Source organism: Astyanax mexicanus, chromosome 3, assembly GCF_023375975.1.
Source record: "Astyanax mexicanus isolate ESR-SI-001 chromosome 3, AstMex3_surface, whole genome shotgun sequence".
NCBI lineage: Eukaryota > Metazoa > Chordata > Actinopteri > Characiformes > Acestrorhamphidae > Astyanax > Astyanax mexicanus.
In genome coordinates this window covers 1,366,627-1,386,417 of record NC_064410.1, presented here as the reverse complement: position 1 = coordinate 1,386,417, position 19,791 = coordinate 1,366,627, and the positions used below count along the sequence as shown (strand labels likewise).

The following is a 19,791-nucleotide window of genomic DNA, read 5'->3' as shown; positions in this document are numbered from 1 at the left end:
GTTTACTGGGTCCTTTCTTCTGGCCTTTGATGCTTTTGACTTTATGGGTTATCTCCACGGCTTTGGAGTTTGGTGGTCAAGAATGCTAATTCTCGAATTAGAGGAGCCATAAGGAAGAAAAGAGCTCTGGGAATGGAAAGAAAATGCTTGAAAACAACTAAATTAGAGTTGTTTTATTTAGAAAAGTCATCGATACGTTCAACAAACAGGCCTGTATAATATACAGTAACACTGTTTAAAGGAAAACCCACAAATACAGGGGCTACATAATGTGAATAAGTGTAATAAGCATTGAATAATGCATTTATAAAGCTTTAGATTAATATTTATTTAACGTTTTTAAGTTGAGTTTTTAGGTTGAAGTTCTCTGAACTCGTTTTATTGAGTTGTTCTTGCCGGTAAGTTCACTCAACTTCATAATATTAATTCTTCTGACTTAAACAAAAAATCACTTTTAGAGTGTACAAGTATAGGCTCTTTATAAACATATTTATAGTGCATCATTCAGTGCTTATAAATGTGTTATTAAGACCTATTTGCCTGTATATTTACACTATTAAGCAAAGCATTATCAATTATTAACCTACTATAACATTCAATTTAAGTTAAGCAGCAAATGTGAATTGTGTTGGATTATTCTGTTAGATCAAATCAGAAATACAACATTTTAATATCCAGCTGGATCCAGCATTTAGGAGAAGGATGTTCTCTGCACTTCTTTTCAGTAGAGGACGTTTGATGACGTGTATTTTGTGGCTCGCCTCGGGCCTGCGGATAAACGCGTGGGAGGAAGTCGGCGTTTCGGCGAGTTTACACAGATGGAGCCCACTTCTCCATCAACGCTCACATAAAAACGTGTTTTTCTCTGTTCATTTTTATTTAAACGCCACCCTTTGAGACAATGAAGTTCAAAAAATGAAAAGGAAAACAAAAGAAACAAAAATGTACCATCCACCAGAGCTTCTTCCCTTTGCCGGCTTTAAGCTGACCAACCAGATTAATCGAAGATGATGGATTAAACCCTGAATCAAGCATGATTCAATTGATGTAAATCAAGTTTTTTAAGCTCATAACAAGCTAAACTTGCCAATTCCTGCATCTCCACAGCCTGAACGAGTGTCTCTCGCTTTCCAGGACTTTGTCTGTAGGTTTTATGGGATGCTGGTAGGAGGCTCCCAGATGAAGTGTGCTCATAAAGTGTGCACAGACGCATGGTAGTCAATGTGTGTTTATTCCTGACAGCTCTTTACTGTCCGTCCGACTGTAAACGTCGCGTTCGCCCGTGACCTAAGGCCAGTGGCACGCAAGCGGCGGCAGCACATGCAACATCTGCGGCCGATAGAAGAGAAGAGAAAAGCAGAGCAGAGCAGAGAAGAGAAGAGAAGAGAAGAGAAGAGAAGAGAAGAGAAGAGAAGAGCAGAGAAGAGGAGAGGAGAGAAGAGAAGAGAAGAGAAGAGGAGAGAAGAGGAGAGAAGAGAAGAGAAGAGAAGAGAAAAAAGAGAAGAGAAAAAAGGAGAAGAGAAGAGGAGATGAAAGAAGAGAAGAGAAGAGCAGAGAAGAGAAGAGAAGAGAAGAGACGAGACGAGAAGAGAAGAGAAGAGAAGAGAAGAGAAGAGGAGATGAGAGAAGAGAAGAGAAGAGCAGAGAAGAGATGAGAAGAGAAGAGCAGAGAAGAGGAGAGAAGAGGAGAGAAGAGAAGAGAAGAGAAGAGAAGAGAAAAAAGAGAAGAGAAAAAAGGAGAAGAGAAGAGGAGATGAAAGAAGAGAAGAGAAGAGCAGAGAAGAGAAGAGAAGAGACGAGACGAGAAGAGAAGAGAAGAGAAGAGAAGAGAAGAGGAGATGAGAGAAGAGAAGAGCAGAGAAGAGATGAGAAGAGGAGAGGAGAGAAGAGAAGAGAAGAGAAGAGAAGAGAAAAAAGAGAAGAGAAAAAAGGAGAAGAGAAGAGGAGATGAAAGAAGAGAAGAGCAGAGAAGAGAAGAGAAGAGATGAGAAGAGAAGAGAAGAGAAGAGAAGAGAAGAGAAGAGAAGAGAAGAGCAGAGAAGAGATGAGAAGAGAAGAGAAGAGCAGAGAAGAGTACAGAAGAGAAGAGAAGAGTACAGAAGAGAAGAGAAGAGAAGAGGAGAGAAGAGAAGAAAAGAGAAGAGGAGAGAAGAGAAGAGAAGACCAGGAGTGGCGGCATAAAGTTATCTAAAAAGCAGTGTGTAAGACTGGTGGAGGAGAACATGATGCCAAGATGCATAAAAACTGTGATTAAATATCAGAATTATTCCACCAAATATTATTTATTGAATATTTTCAGAGCATCTTGTAACTTTGTATATCTTAATAATTTTTATTTGTGTATTAATTAATTTATACATTTAGTTACTTAATAACTGATATTTGAATACCATTTTCCAACAAATATCAGTTTATTTCATTTTGTAATGTATATTATGCGGCGGCAGCACACGCGGCATCTGCGGCTGATAGAAGAGAGGAGGAGAGAGGAGAAGAGAAGAAAAGAGAGAAGAAGAGATAGAAAAACTATGCACCAAAAAGAAAGATGTTGAGCGTCCACTTTGCATTTTCTGCAAATAAATGTTGTAATTGGCAATATTTTTATTTGGAATTTTGGAGAAAAATGTTGTCTGTAGTTTAAAGAATCTATCTATCTATCTATCTATCTATCTATCTATCTATCTATCTATCTATCTATCTATCTATCTATCTATCTATCTATCTATTTTCAGAGCATCTTGTAGCTTTGTATTTCTAATAACCATTAAATTACAAAAAGATAGATAGATAGATAGATAGATAGATAGATAGATAGATAGATAGATAGATAGATAGATAGATAGATAGATAGATAGATAGAACTAGGCACCAAAAAGCAGCGTGAAAGATGTTGAACGTCCACTGCAGGTTATTTTTATTCACCATGGAAGTGCAACAAGAAAATGACCTTTTTTCAATAAGTTTGCAACAATACTCAAAAAGTCCCTTCACTTCTTTTGTCTTCCTCCGATTGAAGTGTGATGAAGGATGAGCGCGTTTATCTGGTTCCATGGTTAACATGGCTCTCTCTCAGCAGGTCTGAGTAAAGCACTTCCTAATCGTTATCTCGTCCCCCAGCCTCCAACTGAGCGTCTAATACCAGGACATGGAAAGTTAGACTTCCTCACATGTGCTTCTTTTTATTGGGGGATAGATGTGGATGAGCTCTGACTTACGGCCAGCACTTCAGGAGCGGTGTCTCTTTACACGACCGCGGAAAACAGCAACTTAGCTTCTGGTAGAAAACGATCGCTTTCAGTGGGGCATGCTGGGAAGGATTTTGCAAAACTCTAACTAAAGACACGTCCACTGGGTGAAGAAGCAGCACATTATTTATCTACTTTGATTTTACCAAATTAAAAACCTCTGGAATATAATCAAGAGGAAGATAGATGATCACAAGCCATCAAACCACCAAACTGAACTGCTCGAATTTTTTGCACCAGGAGTAAAGCAGCATAAAGTTATCCAAAAGCAGTGTGTAAGACTGGTGGAGGAGAATCTATCTATCTTCAGAGCATCTTGTTGCTTTGTATGTCTAAGTGATTTTTTTGTGCATGTATTGATGTTTATATTTAGTTACTTAATAGTTGATAATTTAATACTATTTTCCAACAAATATCTTTTTATTTCTTTTTGTAATGTATATTAATTGGTACTTAGAGCTTTAAAGATACAAGGTGCTCTGAAAAATATTATACGTGTATGTATTTGTATAAAACAGCGGGACTGTTTTTGCTGATTTCATTCATAAATAATAATAAAAACAAATGGTGAATTTGGATTTTCTGTGATTTAGGCCCTTATATAAGCTATAAGGCTATAAGAACGTAAACAGCTTTAAATTCTCCCTAATTAATCATCCATCGTTAATGTTAGATTGTTCACTCTGTGCTGATTCATTCTGTCTTTTATAGAGAATGTTTTCTGCATCCTTTATTCCCTCTCTTTTCTTTTCCCTGTCTCAACATTAAAGCTAATAACGGGGTCTGTTCTTTTTCAGCTCATAAACGTGAGTCTTTTCTCACCCAGCTTCAGATCGGCACATGCCGCCGTTAACCTCTGCTTTTTTAACCACCGCTCTGTTGTGATGCCTGTTAACCTCCTTCTGGGGAGGAATGTAAACTGTCTTGTTTGTGAGTGTTTAATTGAAATCAGAGTCGGTCTCTGCATCGGCATGATGTTCCAGAAGCGATAAAATAAACCGTATTTACAGGGGAAGGTAAGCAACACATATGGTGGGGAAACTACTATATGATTTCACAGGTCACGCATCTCTAACTGTGTATCTGAAGTTGCCTGATATAGAAAAAAAAGCGCAGTCTCAAAAATAGACACAAAAACCACTTATTCAACACACAAACTCTTCTTTACACAGATGCATTTTTAGATATTAATAATATTCAAGTCGATTTCAGTCCACATTTTCGCCAATCTTTATTTGCCATTCAGTATAACATTTATAAAGACCCTTATTTTGAAATGAGCTCAAGCTACTGCAATCATGTGACCAATTATAACAACAAAGGAAGACCCCTGGTTTTGTGTATTACAACATTATTTGATAAAAATGTCAGAAAACATAATATAGGGCTTACTTTAGTGTACAAACAAGGTTATTAACAGGATATTAACAGAGTACAGTTTATTCTGTTTGTTGCACACAACACTATTTAAGAGCTGTTTTTATTAGACTATACAGAAGTGTGTAGGGATGGCTTCTGAACAAAAAGGGCAACATTGAATCTAAAGTTGCCAATGCAATAGAATAGACTTAAAAAAATAGTTACTTATTTTAGTAAATTGGATTGGATAATGTTAAAATAGATTTTATGTTCAAATATTAGAGTCTTTTTTTGTGTGCACTGCAGAGAGAAAACAGCGTTGTTATTATTAACTAATTATTAGTTTTTTAACACTGGAACACAATTTTTGTCTGAAAGGGTTAAAAAATGAAAAGATAAACGCTATTTAATATAATTCAGGGCCTAAACAAACGAAAAAACTCTATAAAAACTGCACAATATCTAAAGTTTTTTTACTTGAATGAGATTATTAAATGGTTTAGAGTGTAGGCATAGATTTAAAAAAATGGTAAATTAAATATATATGTGTTTTTTTATCATTACGGGATTCTAGAGCAGAAGAGGTGAGAAGTTGTATTTCATCCATGTATCTGAAGAGTTGCTGATTTGATTTGGAGGCAGAGGTTAGCCGTTTTCAGTCTGTTTTATAATGGAGTTTGAGCTTACTCTTCACCCATCGAGAGGCTATCTCTTTGCTTTGCTCTCGCCTCTTTATTGTCAATCACGGCCTTTATTGCGGGAAGCAGCCCTGACACAGTGGACATCATGTGAAACCATGGTCGACAGGAGGCAATAAGCTGGAGAATAGCAGCCATCTCAGCCTGGTTCTCCATTCAGCCTCCCCTCTCTCCCCGCCTTCTGTGCTCCTATCCTGCATTAAAGATAAAGAGGAGAAATCAATAGAGGCTCAGCAAGTTAGATAAAAGCGCGCCACGAGAAGAGCAGCCGTGTTGGATGTGGTAAATTAAAGCGATCAGAAATACCCCCGGCCCTCTCCGAGCATAAAATAGCCTCGCGTCACACCTGTCTCCGTCCACCGCCGAGCTGTTCACCACTCGTTTAGTATAACCTCATGTCTTCTGTCGTTATGCCGAGATCCTGTTTTGGATTTAAGAATCGACGTGCCAGCCAAAACCCATTTGTAGCATATTTCTGTCATATACAGGGGTTGGAGAATGAAACTGAAACACCTGGTTTTAGAGCACAATACAGTTCTGGTGGAAACTGGATAGTTGAGGTGCACATTGAATTCTGCGTGATTTGATCAGCCGTGGTTTTATGTTTTTTGGATACAATCCGGTATAGCACCCGAACATCCCTTTCAGACAGCTTCCTCTTACAGTGTCCACAGTTAATCCTGTTGGATGTGGTTGGTCCTTCTTGGTGGTATGCTGACATTACCCTGGATACCGTGGCTCTTGATACATCACAAAGACTTGCTGTCTTGGTCACAGATGCTCCAGCAAGACGTGCACCAACAATTTGTCCTCTTTTGAACTCTGGTATGTCACTCGTTATGTTGTGTGCATTGCAATATTTATATATTTTGAGCAAAACTGTGCTCTTACCCTGCTAATTGAACCTTCACACTCTGCTCTTACTGGTGCAATGTGCAATTAATGAAGATTGGCCACCAGGCTGCTCATATTTAGCCGTGAAACCTAAAATCCTACACTAAAATGATGACAGGTTTTTCAGTTTCAGTCCGGTTAGTCACTAGGCTAGGCTAGTGAATTGGGACACAGCCATGAAAAAAGCGCCCTTATAAGGAGATAGGTAGCCCAAGAATGGGCGGAAACTAAAGTCAGGCCGAGCACTACAGAGAGAGACAGGGGTAATGTAAACAAAAGCTCACCAGAGAACCATTTTACTTTCATTATCATTCATTATAGTTAAAACAACCTATCAAACCAGATGTTTCATACTTTTAGGCCACATCTGGCCTACGTACCACCTATTGCCGACCCCTGATATATAGTATAACTCTCACACTTTTACTATTTTACTGTTTCTATACAAGCAACTAGCTTTTATCCTAAAATATCTCCTAAAAATGAACTTCTTAATACCAAATGTACTCAAATTTAGAAGCTAACATATAGTTAGACATACAGCATCAGAAATTATTATTAACATTATCATTATCAGTATTATATTTGGATGTGCTATGAAGGACAAGGTCTTTAACACGTTGATGTTTCTGTAGAAGTGGTTTAATAGGATCAGAAGCCATTCAGCTGCAGATCTTTTCACTACAGGTCTATATCACTCAGCTACTATTTCTTTTTTAAAAGATCTTTTGATACTCAGGACTTTGAAAGGCTGGAGAGCTCCTTTATCCATAAGAGCATTTCCAATTTCAGAAAGCAGTTCAGCAGATAACAGAAGACCTGACCTGACGGAGAGACATCTCTCGGGAACGGAGGTAGATCATCTTGGTCAATCTCTTTTGTGATTAATAATGAAAACGATGGGTTAAATAAGGCACTTGTGATTTTATTTTTTGAGAGGAAAGCTAGTTAAGGCGGATCAATAGTGCATCGTTGGGGATGTTGCGTGATATAAGCCAGGCCTTTGGTCACCACTGGCTATCCATCATTTGGCCGTACGGATAGGTCAAACGGAATTCTATTGCACCAAAGACTCCTCTTATCTCCCGATGCCAGCAGAGGAGCCGCAACGCCGATCAATACGCTTCCATATTGCGAGGTGTGCTGTAACGTGAGCGGCACCATTCTGATTTACAGGCTTTTTTGACTGTTTGATTAAGATACAACAATTGTATAAATGAAAAATGATCCAATAACAGTGATACATTTGAGCTTCATCATGAATCTGTATCTCAATATTTCAATATTCTATTAAATTCAGGTTTAGACACTTCAGGAATCTCTTGTTGTTCTCCCATTCAGGGCCTATATGCCATTGTTTAGCACTGTTGGGACAGTGTGACTGCTAACACATGAATTGATATTGACTTAGTATCTCAACATTAAGTTTCTCAAAAAAATGACTTGGTATATCAAAATTATGACTTGGTATCTCAAAACATTTGCTTAGTACCTCAAAATAATGACTTAGTATCTCAAAATAATTACTTAAAATCTTAAACATATGACTTAGTATCTCAAAAAATTTGCTTAGTACCTCAAAATAATGACTTAGTATCTCAAAATAATGACTTAGTATCTTAAAATAACGACTTAGTACTTTAAGACTTGGTATTTTAAAATAATGACTTAGCATCTCAAAATAATGACTTAGCATCTCATAATAATGACTTAGCATCTCATAATAATGACTTAGCATCTCAAAATAATGACTTTGATAATTGATAATTTATTGTTTTCTCTGAAGTCAAGGATAGAAAAAAGAAAAAGAGAATATTGTGGTTGTGTTGGAGTAACTGTATCTACTACTCAGATTTAGATCTGCTTCACATAGGGTTTGGTGGATTGCAGTGAGGATTTGATTGAATACAAAGACAAGAAGAGCATTAATAAGAAGGGCTTTAACAATTACTTAATACAATCGATAAAACATTTCTGATACATCAGCTCACAGACGGCTTGCTGATCCACATCACCCTAGGAATGATGAGAGGAATTAAAATTCTCTCAAAATAATGAATCAGAATTTCAAAATAATGACTTAATATCGCAAAATAACAACTTTCCTGACATATAAGAACCTGTATTATCCAAATCAGTAAACATATATTTACTGGAAGATTAATGTGCGGCATAAATCATTATTAACCGCAGATTGAGGACTGTCCCGGAGTGTCCCACGCCTGATGCTCAGCTCTCCGGACGGCCCGTGGCCGCTGTCCCGCGCGGCCCGTTGGGCTGATTACCGGCTCCCTGCTTCATTTCCATATCACCCCTCCTCCCCGCGCGCCCGCTGGCCAGCAGCCAATGGCCGTGCGAGCGCGCGCTCGCGCTTTAGGCGGCCCTTGTCCGCGCTCGCTCCGTCATGCGCAGACGGGTAAGCACGGAGCCGCCGAGCAGCCGCGCGCACGCAGGGCTCTCTCGCGCTTATCCCACCGCGGAGCGCGCGCGCAGCGCGCAGGAGGAGGAGATGTCCCGGCGCAAGCAGACCAAACCCCAGCAGCACGTCGCGCAGGCCGCGGAGGGAGAGGCACCGGAGCACGGTAAACATGGGGGAGAACCGGGGAGCGCGAGGGCACAGGGCGCGGGCTAAAGGGCGCGCGCTAAAGGGGTGTTTCAGAGGGGCGAGGTTTGGATAAAAACGAGTTTTTTGCGCATAAAAAAAGTTCTTAACTTTAAAAGATGGAGAGAAAAGAAGAGAAGGAGAGAAGATGGAGAGATGGACAGAGGACAGAGGTCCCTCTCGGTGATCAGGGGATGCTGGGTCGATTAATTTAGCGAATTTTAGTTTAAAACAGTTAAAAAAAACAAACGTTTCTCGCTTGTTTTATTTTATTTGTTGATTTGTTTTAGCGATATGAACTCGATTTACGTTACAGTGGTAAATAATTCACCTCGCGTGCTGCCGAGAGTTTTGTTGTTTATCACTTGCTTGGGTCGACCTTGTGTGTGTGTGTTGGTGCGTGTGTGTTGGTCCTGGTTTTGGTGTGTATGTGTGTCACCGTTAGGTTTAGGTTTGTTTTGTTCGAGAAGTGTGCATTATCTTAAAAAAAAATACTTTTAACAAATAATAACAACAATACCGAGAAAACGATATAGTATTTTGTTTAGTTTTTGTTACACTCAACTAAAAAAAAAAATACAAATTGGGAAAAAAACATTTGTGTAGAACCGTATTTTACATTTATATTAAGTTTATTTCCACCTTCCAGATAAATATTATATCGCGTTTTTATGTATTATTTTAAAAACGTTTTTATGTTTCTTCTTCTTTTTTGATCACTGTTGGGAAAACAGTAAATCTACGATTTAAGCTCATCACTTTTACCGTTTTAAATGTAACGTTTTTTTTTTTCAGATCATGAATAGTGATTTATTTTTTCATGTAGTGTTTTTTCTGTAGCATTTTAGCTTTTATCGGTTAAAATAAGAAAAGCTGTTAATTGAAAAAAAAATTAGATTGAACTTCAGATTGAGTTTTATACTTAAACTAATTAGTTAAACGCTTGAAACTCACCACCCACGATCTTCACATCAGTCAGAATGAATTGAATCAATCAGTCTGATCTCAAGACTGTTGGTCTTTTTTTTTTGCATTTAAATTATTCAAACAATTAAAAGCGCCGCAAAGGCTGAACCAGTTTTTATTTACGGGTTTATGAGCCGCTTTTGTACTTGAGTAAAAAAGTAAATGTAGTTCGGAGGTTTCTGGTGTAGATCTCTTTTTGTGTGTGTATGTGAGTGTGTGTTTGTATATGTCGTGTTTAATTGTTTTATTCTGTTAGCGAAATTGACATTACTGCGCAAACATTGCGCAAATATTATCTTTTTGAAGTATTGTGAACTTGCGAATTTACTTACTGTACTGTTTTAAATGTGTAAAACATATTAAATTCAACCATATTTAATATGTATTATTTTTTTAAAGGTTTGTAGGTTACACTTAAACTCTTAAACGTCTTTTCTTCAGAGAGTTTACTTCTGAGAATCACAGTAGTTTAGTAGCGTATAGTACAATGACTAAGATACTCACAACAAATGCCACAAAATCATCTTTGGACTTTGGACACTTACCACTGTCCCCACTTTATTATGTTGTTGTCTTTATCATAGTAGCATAATTAAAATCTTACCATTTTTAAACAATTAATCCTGTCTGTGTATACAGTCCTTTAACGCCCGCTACTTCTCTATTTCCATATTTCCATCATTTTTGACTTGTTTAAATGCTTGGAAGTGTGTTTCTATTAAATGTAACGTTAAATATATAAATAAAATTGTTTTTATTTGGGATAAGTAAGAAAAAAACATTTAGCTATGAAAAATGTATTTATGAAAAACAGCAAAAGGAAATAAAGGTATGCTTACAAACTTTGCGAATCTCTGTAAAAATCCGAATTATTTAAATATTGTTTTTGATATCTGGTGTGTTATAATTTGTGCTGGATTGTTGCGGGACGGTAGAGCTCTCAGTAAGACAGTAAGCTGGGAGAAAAGTTGGCAGGCAGGTTGTTGGTCCGCTTCATTCGCTAATGGGGGCTTCATTTGAGATGCTCGCGCATTCTTTCAGCCCGGTCTCACCTTTCTGTGTTAGAGTTATGCCGGACCACCCACGCGCTTAATGAAATGAGATGAGCCAGTGACCCACGCTGTCACACGTGAAGTGAGGAAAGCTCACAATGCATCCTAAGAGAATCCCTCTCTCTTTCTCTTTCTTTCTCTCCTATATATTTGAGTAAATTAAACATTGTTGTTTTGTTCTATAAACTACAGACAACATTTTTCCCAAATTACAAATAAAAATATTGTCATTTAGAGCATTTATTTACAGGAAATGAGAAATATCTGAAATAACAAAAAAGATGCAGAGCTTTCAGACCTCAAATAATGTAAAGAAAACAAGTTCATATTCATAAAGTTTTCAGAAATAGTTTTTATGCATCTTGGCATCATGTTCTCCTCCACCAGTCTTACACACTGCTTTTGGATAACTTTATGCTGCTTTACTCCTGGTGCACAAATTCAAGCAGTTCAGTTTGGTGATTTGATGGATTGTGATCATCCATCTTCCTCTTGATTATATTCCAGAGTTTTTCAATTTGGTAATATCAAGAAGAAGATCTTTGTTATTTCAGCCATTTAAATTTTTTTGCAAATAAATGCTCTGAATTACAATATTTATATATTGAAATATTGTCTGTAGTTTATAAAATAAAACAACAGCATCTTACTTAAACATATACCTATAAATTGCAAAATCAGATCAGAGAAATATATATATATATATATATATATATATATATATATATATATATATATATATATATATATATACAGTACTGTGCAAAAGTTTTAGGCACCAAAGCAAACTACACACTCTAATTTACCTCAGCAATATGAGTGTTTTTACCTAAAAAAAAAAGCACCACATATGATTTGAACAAATGCAAATACATACAGTGTTATGTCCTGTGAGCCAGCAGACAGCGTTTCTTTCTTTATTTTTATTTGTTTTATATTTTTTTGCACGTTGCCAAGTTGAAAAATCTCAGCATGCAATAAGACGATCTGCCTCTGAATAGTTTGTAGGCTGCTGATGATTAATTATGAATGGCAGATTTAAACAAAGCAACTTCTGAATGTTTTTGTGAGTTTATCTACATTATTTTACAGTATTTTCCATTTTCCAGCGTTTCTATTTTCGTCTGTAATTAAAAAATACATTTAAAAAGTCAGTTTTAAACATATTTTAATCACATAAAAAAAGACAAACTGGGTTAAACATTTTAGGGAGAAAGCTTTTTTTGTGAACAGTGTAATCATCTAACTCAGCTACTGTGTTACACACTAAGAAACAGAGGTATGATATACTGTAAGTACTTTCTTGCACTCAAAAGGAAGACTTTTCATAATTGTAGCCTGTAAAAGTATAATATTAGTCTTTACAGGGTCAGGTGTGTTTCCTCTGAAGTACAAAGTCATTCCTAAAAGCAGGATTTATAAGCAAATTTAAAAGGCAAAAAGTTTTTGAAGGTTGTTCAACTTACACACAAAAGAAGTGCATGTTATAGTATAGTATAGTATAGTATAGTGTAGTATAACAATGTCAAGAAGACATCAAATACTTCTTCAGATTTTCCTGGAAATGAGAATGTTTGATGACAATGGAAGATTGTGATTGGTCAGTCAAAGATTCAATTTGCTCTGGATTGACAATGCAGCGTTGTATTGTTTATAAACATTGGAAATCAATAGTTCCTATGGAATTTCATTAGGCTTCAGGAAGCTCCAATAAATGGGTCATGTAATGGATTGATGGATTGTGCAGAGAAACTTATCAGCTGGGTCTTGGGTGCATGACAGCGTAGCGTGAGAGGGTCTGTGATAATTGGTAAAGTGGCACAATTGATTGGGTTTATCTTGAAGAATCTATCAGCCTTGGAATTTCCATTCACGCTCCTTTTTTCTCTCTCTGTCGTTCTTCTTCTCCACAGTGCTCTCGAGAAGAGATGGTGATGACGAGAGCGGCAGCGAGAGCCGCAGTGGCAGCGAGGAGACTCACGTCTGTGAGAAGTGCTGTGCCGAGTTCTTCAAGTGGTCGGAGCTTCTGGAGCACCAGAGGAAGTGTACAGAGGAGCCCCCTGTGCTGATCGTGAAGGAAGACGAAGAATTCCTCACTCCTCAGGACTCGCCTCCGGAATCCTTTTTGAGCGACCCGGCCGAAATGGAGAGCGTGGATCAGGAATTTGATTCCGCTGAAAAGGGACAAGAAGCCCTTGGCGTTCCTGAGGGGAAATATGTGGCAGAAGCTGACGAGCCTATGGATACTAATGAACCTGTGGATAAAACATCAAACCCTAGCCCTGTTCCACCAGATTCCAGTGAGAGCGTCACCCCTCCTCACACTACTTCATCATCATCATCTTTAATCACCACCAACTATGACATTCCCAGCACAAACGTAACCTTGGAGATCCTCCATAGCACCAGGGTTGCAGTTGCCCAGTTTTCCCAGAACTTCCAGGGCGATGGGTCTACAAGTAAGGTGAGCTCAGTGGCAATACCCATGATTCTGGAGCAGCTGATGGCTTTACAGCGCCAGCAGGTCCACCAGTTGCAGCTCATCGAGCAGATTCGCAGTCAGGTTGCCGTGATGAATAGGCACCCCACGCAAGCGGCATTAAAACCAGCCTCCAAAGGTCCACCCTCTGTTTCCTCCACTTTCCACCACCATTTCCAGAGCATGGCTCCTCCTCCTCCTGTACTTCCGTTATCTGGAGTCATGCCGTCCGCTGTGAATGGTCAAGCATCTTTGTCCCAGACATCCATACTTGAAGGTCCAGCCTTTTTGTCTTCACAGCTACTTGATGCACAATCTAGTACTAATAGTATAAAAGGAAAAAACAGTTCCCCAGTTTCCTTAGCAAACCCAAGTTCTTCACTGTCCACTTACACTGGGGCATCCTCACTGCTGCCTTCCAGTAATGGTGTTCTCTCGAATGGTAGTCACATCCAACCTCTGAGCTCTTCTGGCCCGCTCTCAGTATGCCAGAGCAGCGTACTCAATCCCTCTGCCAACCTTCCATTGCTACCTCAAAGCCCTCCTAGTGGAGTCATCTTCCCCAACCCACTCGCCAGCATTGCAGCCACCACCAATGCACTAGACCCACTTGCTGCTATGATAAAGCAACGCAAGGGCAAAATGCCCAGCGCCTCTATATTTGACACCAAGCCCAGTTCTGAGGACCCTTTCTTCAAGCACAAATGTAGGTTCTGTGCCAAGGTGTTTGGCAGCGACAGTGCCTTACAGATCCACCTGCGATCTCACACAGGTGAGAGGCCCTTTAAATGCAACATATGTGGAAATCGCTTCTCCACCAAGGGAAATCTGAAAGTTCACTTCCAAAGGCACAAGGACAAATACCCTCATGTTCAGATGAACCCGTACCCAGTGCCAGAATATCTTGATAATATTCCGACCAGCTCGGGCATTCCCTACGGTATGTCGTTCGCTCCGGAGAAAGCCGGGTCTACATGGTTAGACAGCAAACCTGTTCTACCAACGCTACCTGCTACAGTAGGCCTACAGTTGGCACCAGCAGTAGCAAGTGTGGAAAACTTTAACGATTCTTTTAGCAAAGCTCTCTCAGGAAGTTCTCCACAAAGGCCCTTATCAACCCGCAATGAAAGTGCGCATTTCTCCGAATCTCCAAATGCTGCTGGTCCTGAACTGCCTTTGCAGCCTGACAACTTACCAAGCATTCTTAAACTAACGGCATCTCCCCAGCTTAACCTGGAAGAAAGAACGACACCAAATTCAAATTTAAAAGCAGAAGAATTTCACTTACCCACAAACTGTGCAACCAGAGATGTGGAACATTTGCAACACTCAAACACTGCAAATACTGCAAATACTGTTAATATAACTCCAGCACTACACAGCACTACTCCAGTATCTATGTCTACAGGAATACTCACAAGAGAAAACACACCAGAGTCCACGGACTTGGTAACCTCAGCGATGAAGTCCTCTTCTTCTTCTTCTCCTCCTCTGAACAGGGATCAAATTAAAAGCAGGTTTCCATTCCCAGCCCTCGACTCCATGCAGACATCGGAGACATCGAAGCTCCAGCAGCTTGTGGAGAACATCGACAAAAAGATGATGGACCCCAATCAGTGCGTGATCTGCCACCGAGTGCTCAGCTGTCAAAGTGCGCTGAAGATGCACTATCGCATCCACACTGGGGAGAGGCCTTTCAAATGCAAGGTTTGCGGCCGAGCTTTCACCACGAAGGGCAACCTGAAGACTCACTTTGGTGTCCACCGTGCAAAGCCTCCTCTTCAGGTTCAACACTCCTGTCCGATCTGCCAGAAAAAGTTCACCAACGCTGTTGTTTTGCAGCAGCACATCCGCATGCACATGGGCGGCCAGATTCCCAACAACCTCCAAACTCTGGCAACAGACGCTATACGGGAAAAGGAAGCTGATCTGCCCTTTGATGAGAAGAGTTTTGACCACAGGAATGAGGATGAGGATGATGGGCTTGATGATTTTTCATGTGAAGGTGACGGGGACTTTATGGAAAATGGGGAAAATGATGAAAACCCCCTTATCTCTTTTTCAGAGAGTTCGTCGCCACTTTCGCCACTACCTCCTGCTCTAACCGAATTCAAAACTTCAGCTGGCGAATCAAGAGCTGGCCTTTTAACTGGACACAAGTTGGTAACGAGTGGCCTTCTGGACAGCGATAATCCAGTTAGCGGTGCTTCTTCCATTGGAGATTTTGAGAATCTGAGTCCTCTCATGCCTGAGTCAGAAAGCTTCATTAATAGACCTCTTACCCCAACAAAATGTCAACCTGAGGGTCATCCCGATGGTGCAGTTTCCCTCAACATCATTTCACACAACCACGAGAAGGCTGCTTCAATTAAATGTGAATTGTTAGATAACCCAAGCTCAAATGGGATGAATGGAACAATCCTCGATCAGATCAAGTCATCAGTCAAGAAAGAGTTCGCCTACAATGTGCACTGTTTTAGCAAAGAGCATGGTAAGAAATCTTCATTTTCAATCATTATGCTGTTTAAAAAATATGAAAACGCTTGTTCCTCTATGCTTAACTTTACTCTCTGCTTTCTCAGGAACAACCCAGAGGTCTCCAGAATTGGACATCAACCATATACAACATCAACGTGCCTCTGTCAAACTGGAGATGGAAGGTTTAAATAGGCCATACCTAATAAAAGAAGGTTCCTTTCCTTCATTTGTTGGATCCATTCAGTCTTCACCATCCCCTTCTGAAGCAATGATCCCAGGCATGACTTCACTGCTCGGGACTCCACCGCCTCGACGGACCCCTAAACAGCACAACTGTAATGCATGCGGGAAGAACTTCTCCTCAGCAAGTGCCCTGCAGATCCACGAGCGCACTCACACTGGTGAAAAACCTTTCGCTTGTTCCATCTGTGGACGAGCTTTCACAACAAAAGGCAACCTCAAGGTGTGTTAATGTTCTTTTTTCTCTAAAATTCATTTCCAGGGGGTGATGATGAGGGAAATGCATGGCTTAGACATGGAACACAAATGTTAAATGATAGTTAAAATATCTAAAAAAAAAAAACCTGTCTAAATATGTATGATAAGTGTGCATTTAAAAATACATATATAGAGTTTTGCAAAAAAAAAAACCTTTTCTGGCATTTTATATTGTGTCCAAATTTCATAATGAATGAACCCATAAAAATACTCTAAAACTAAATGCTGTGTTTTCTTGAAAGTTCAGAAGGTTTTTAAAAAAATAATTCTTTTTCTTTGTACATTTTCGGAAGGTTTTTGTGTGGCAAAAATAAACATGCTACAAATAATTCTTTAAGTGATATTACACAACTTTTGTGGTATAATAGGGAGCTTAAATCATGTCTTATGTTTTTTTTTAACAAACCAAAAGTGTTTTTTTTCTATGGTTTCTTACAAAAAACAAAAACAACAAGACCACTAAAAATGAGGAGTTTCTTTGATTTTGAAGATGGATGATCACAAGCCATCAAACCACCAAACTGAACTGCTTGAATTTTTGCACCAGGAGTAAAGCAGCATAAAGTTATCCAAAAGCAGTGTGTAAGACTGGTGGAGGAGAACACGGTGGCAAGATGCAAAAAAAAAAAAATGTAGTTAAAAACCAACCAGGGTTATTCCACCAAATATTTTTTGTTATTTCAGCCATTTCTCATTTTCTGTAAATAAATGCTCTAAATGAGAATATTTTTATTTGTAATTTGGGAGAAATGTTGTCTGTAGTTTATAAAATAAAACAACACTGTTCATTTTACTCAAACATAAACCTATAAATAGCAAAATCAGAGAAACTGATTCAGAAACTGAAGTGCTCTCTCTTTATTTTTTCTATAGGACTACTTTTACTTCTTTAATCTGTTTTACAATGTCTCAGAACTCACTTTCTTGTCTTATGTTCTAGGTACACATGGGTACCCACATGTGGAATAACACTCCTGCCCGCAGAGGACGACGGCTGTCTGTGGAAAACCCTCTGGCTCTTCTGGGTGGCGAAGCTCTAAAATTCAACCAAGTATTTCAGAAGGATCTAGCAGCTCGGGCCATGAACGTGGATCAGAACTTCTGGAGTCGATACGCCGCGGCCATTAGCAGCGGTTTAGCCATGAAGAACAATGAAATTTCGGTCATTCAGAACGGTGGGGTACCTCAGCTTCCCGCCATGACCATGGCCATGGACAAGTCCAGCACGGGCAACAGCTCACCAATCATGACCCTGGGAAAAACCAGCGTAGACCTCGGGACTGGACGGCACTTTTCCATGTTGATTGATGACAATAAAGAGATTAGAATCAATTAACTATAAAGACAGGATGAAAATATTCTCATATGCAAAGATATACACGGACAATAAAGCTCTAAAGACTCTAAAGACAGTATGTCCTTACTTTGAACTGATGTTTTTATCCACTGTTTAGAATTGTAGGAAGATCAGTGTCCCGTTTCCTGTTTCCCTTTTCCTTTTTCCTTTTTCTACGGTCAGGTTAGTTACAACACCTTTTCTTGAGAAACGAGAGACTCGATTAATTGGACTTCCCATAAGAGTCAAAAGTCAAAAATCATAAGGGAAATCAGACAACCGAGCTAAAAGCACCAACACAGACTATAATACCACTTATAATACAAAAGCAGTACCTTTGATATGAAATTTGTATTCCATGCAATTTTAGGGAAGGTAGTAGATTTTTTTATGCGGAAGAAAATCAGGATGTTTTTTGTTCTGTTTACCACTGGAAAACTGGAGTACTGAAAGTGCTCATTGTGTTCATTATGTCCGAAACGTGAAGCTATTCTATGTGATTTTACGACAATAAAGTGGAGGCGCTGTTCAGGGGGAAGAAATGGGTTTTTGTTAAGCAATTAAAAAACAAAACAAACAAAAAAAACACGTTAAATGTATATACAGCTTTGGAAAAGTATAAGAGAGCACTTAAAAATGATGATTTTCTTTGATTTTACCAAATTGAAAAGCTCTGGAATATAATCAAGAGGAAGATGGATGATCACAAACCATCAAACCACCAAACTGAACTTGGTATAAAGTTATCCAAAATCAGTGTGTAAGACTGGTGGAGGAGAACATGATGCCAAGATGCATAAAAAAATACTGTGATTAAAAGCCAACCAGGATTATTCCACCAAATATTGAATTCTAACCTTTTAAAACTTAATGAATATGAACTTGTTTTCTTTGCATTCTTTGACCTCTTAAAGCTCTGCATCTCTTTTGCCCAAAATAACAGTATTTTTATTTGGAATTTGGGAGAAATGTTGTCTGTAGTTTATAGAATAAAACAACAATGTTCATTTTACTCAAACATAAACCTATAAATAGCAAAATCAGAGAAACTGATTCAGAAACTGAAGTGCTCTCTTCATTTTTGTACAGAGCTGTACATATATTCCCTATTTGCACTGTTGGGAAGCAATCAAATGAAGACACTCAAATATATTCATATGGGATTACTCTGTAGGATCCTCTGTAATTGTTCCAGACATCAGCAAACATATAACAAACATATGCAGCTACTTGACTAAGCCTCATATCTAATTAAGTAGAAATAGATCCCTAGAAAGAAGAACCTACAGTGTCCTGAAGTATTACCGATGTTGGCAACTTTCCAACCAGTAAGTTCGCTTAACAATATCTAAGAACACTGATATTTGTACACATTTGTACACAGGGATGATATTTTACAATGTCTCGGGTTACTGTCAGTAATTATTACAGTTATACCACAATTAGTTCCGAACCTGTGATTGGCTGAGAGGTGTTCTATGAGTGACGATATCAGCCGGTAATGCACTGTAACCAAAGCTCTCCATGTGTTACTGTATTACTCCGCCACATAAAGGTAACCTAGCAACGGTGCAGCACTTACAAGCCAAACAGCGCAGCTACAAACAGAGCAGCAATGGAACTATTTTAACTGGCGGAGTTTTATAACCAAACAGATCCTATTTTCTCCTCCTCTTTAACTCAAAATCTATTAATAAACAGTGATAATGGAAGTGTGGTATAATCACAATAACAAAAGTTAAAAAAGTTTTAAGTCACAATTAACAATGACAGCACACCAATCACATATTTTGGTGCTACAAAGTACTTAAATCATCACAAACACAGAAGAGGCAGAAGAGGAAGAAGAAGAAGAAGAAGAAGAAGAAGAAGAAGAAGAAGAAGAAGAAATTTACTCTTCATTTTCTTACTAAAGATTATCTTGGATTAAAGAAGCTTTGGTGTAATATTAAATTTCTTCAGAAGCATCAATTTACAGTAAAGCTAACTTTATTATTCTCTGGTTACGACTTAATTACTTAATAAATTACTCACACTCCTTATTTATCTCATTCGCACACATTAGGATCTCCTTCCCACATCTTAATAAGTCATGGCCACAACTTAGTTATCTCATTCACACGCCTTAATTATCTCATTCCCACGCATTAGGATTTCATTCCCACGCCTTAATAAGCCATGACC

General features: G+C 38.7%; 1 protein-coding gene across 1 annotated transcript; it reads left to right on the top strand.

Moving 5' to 3' along the window:
- Positions 1–8,615: 8,615 nt before the first annotated feature.
- On the top strand, positions 8,616–18,316 carry sall3b (spalt-like transcription factor 3b). The gene is made up of 4 exons (XM_007229211.4): positions 8,616–8,778; positions 12,730–15,786; positions 15,878–16,236; positions 17,212–18,316. The coding sequence occupies exons 1-4, from the start codon at positions 8,706–8,708 to the stop codon at positions 17,605–17,607; spliced, it is 3,885 nt and encodes a 1,294-aa protein (XP_007229273.3). The 5' UTR covers positions 8,616–8,705; the 3' UTR covers positions 17,608–18,316.
- The last annotated feature ends 1,475 nt before the right edge of the window (positions 18,317–19,791 follow it).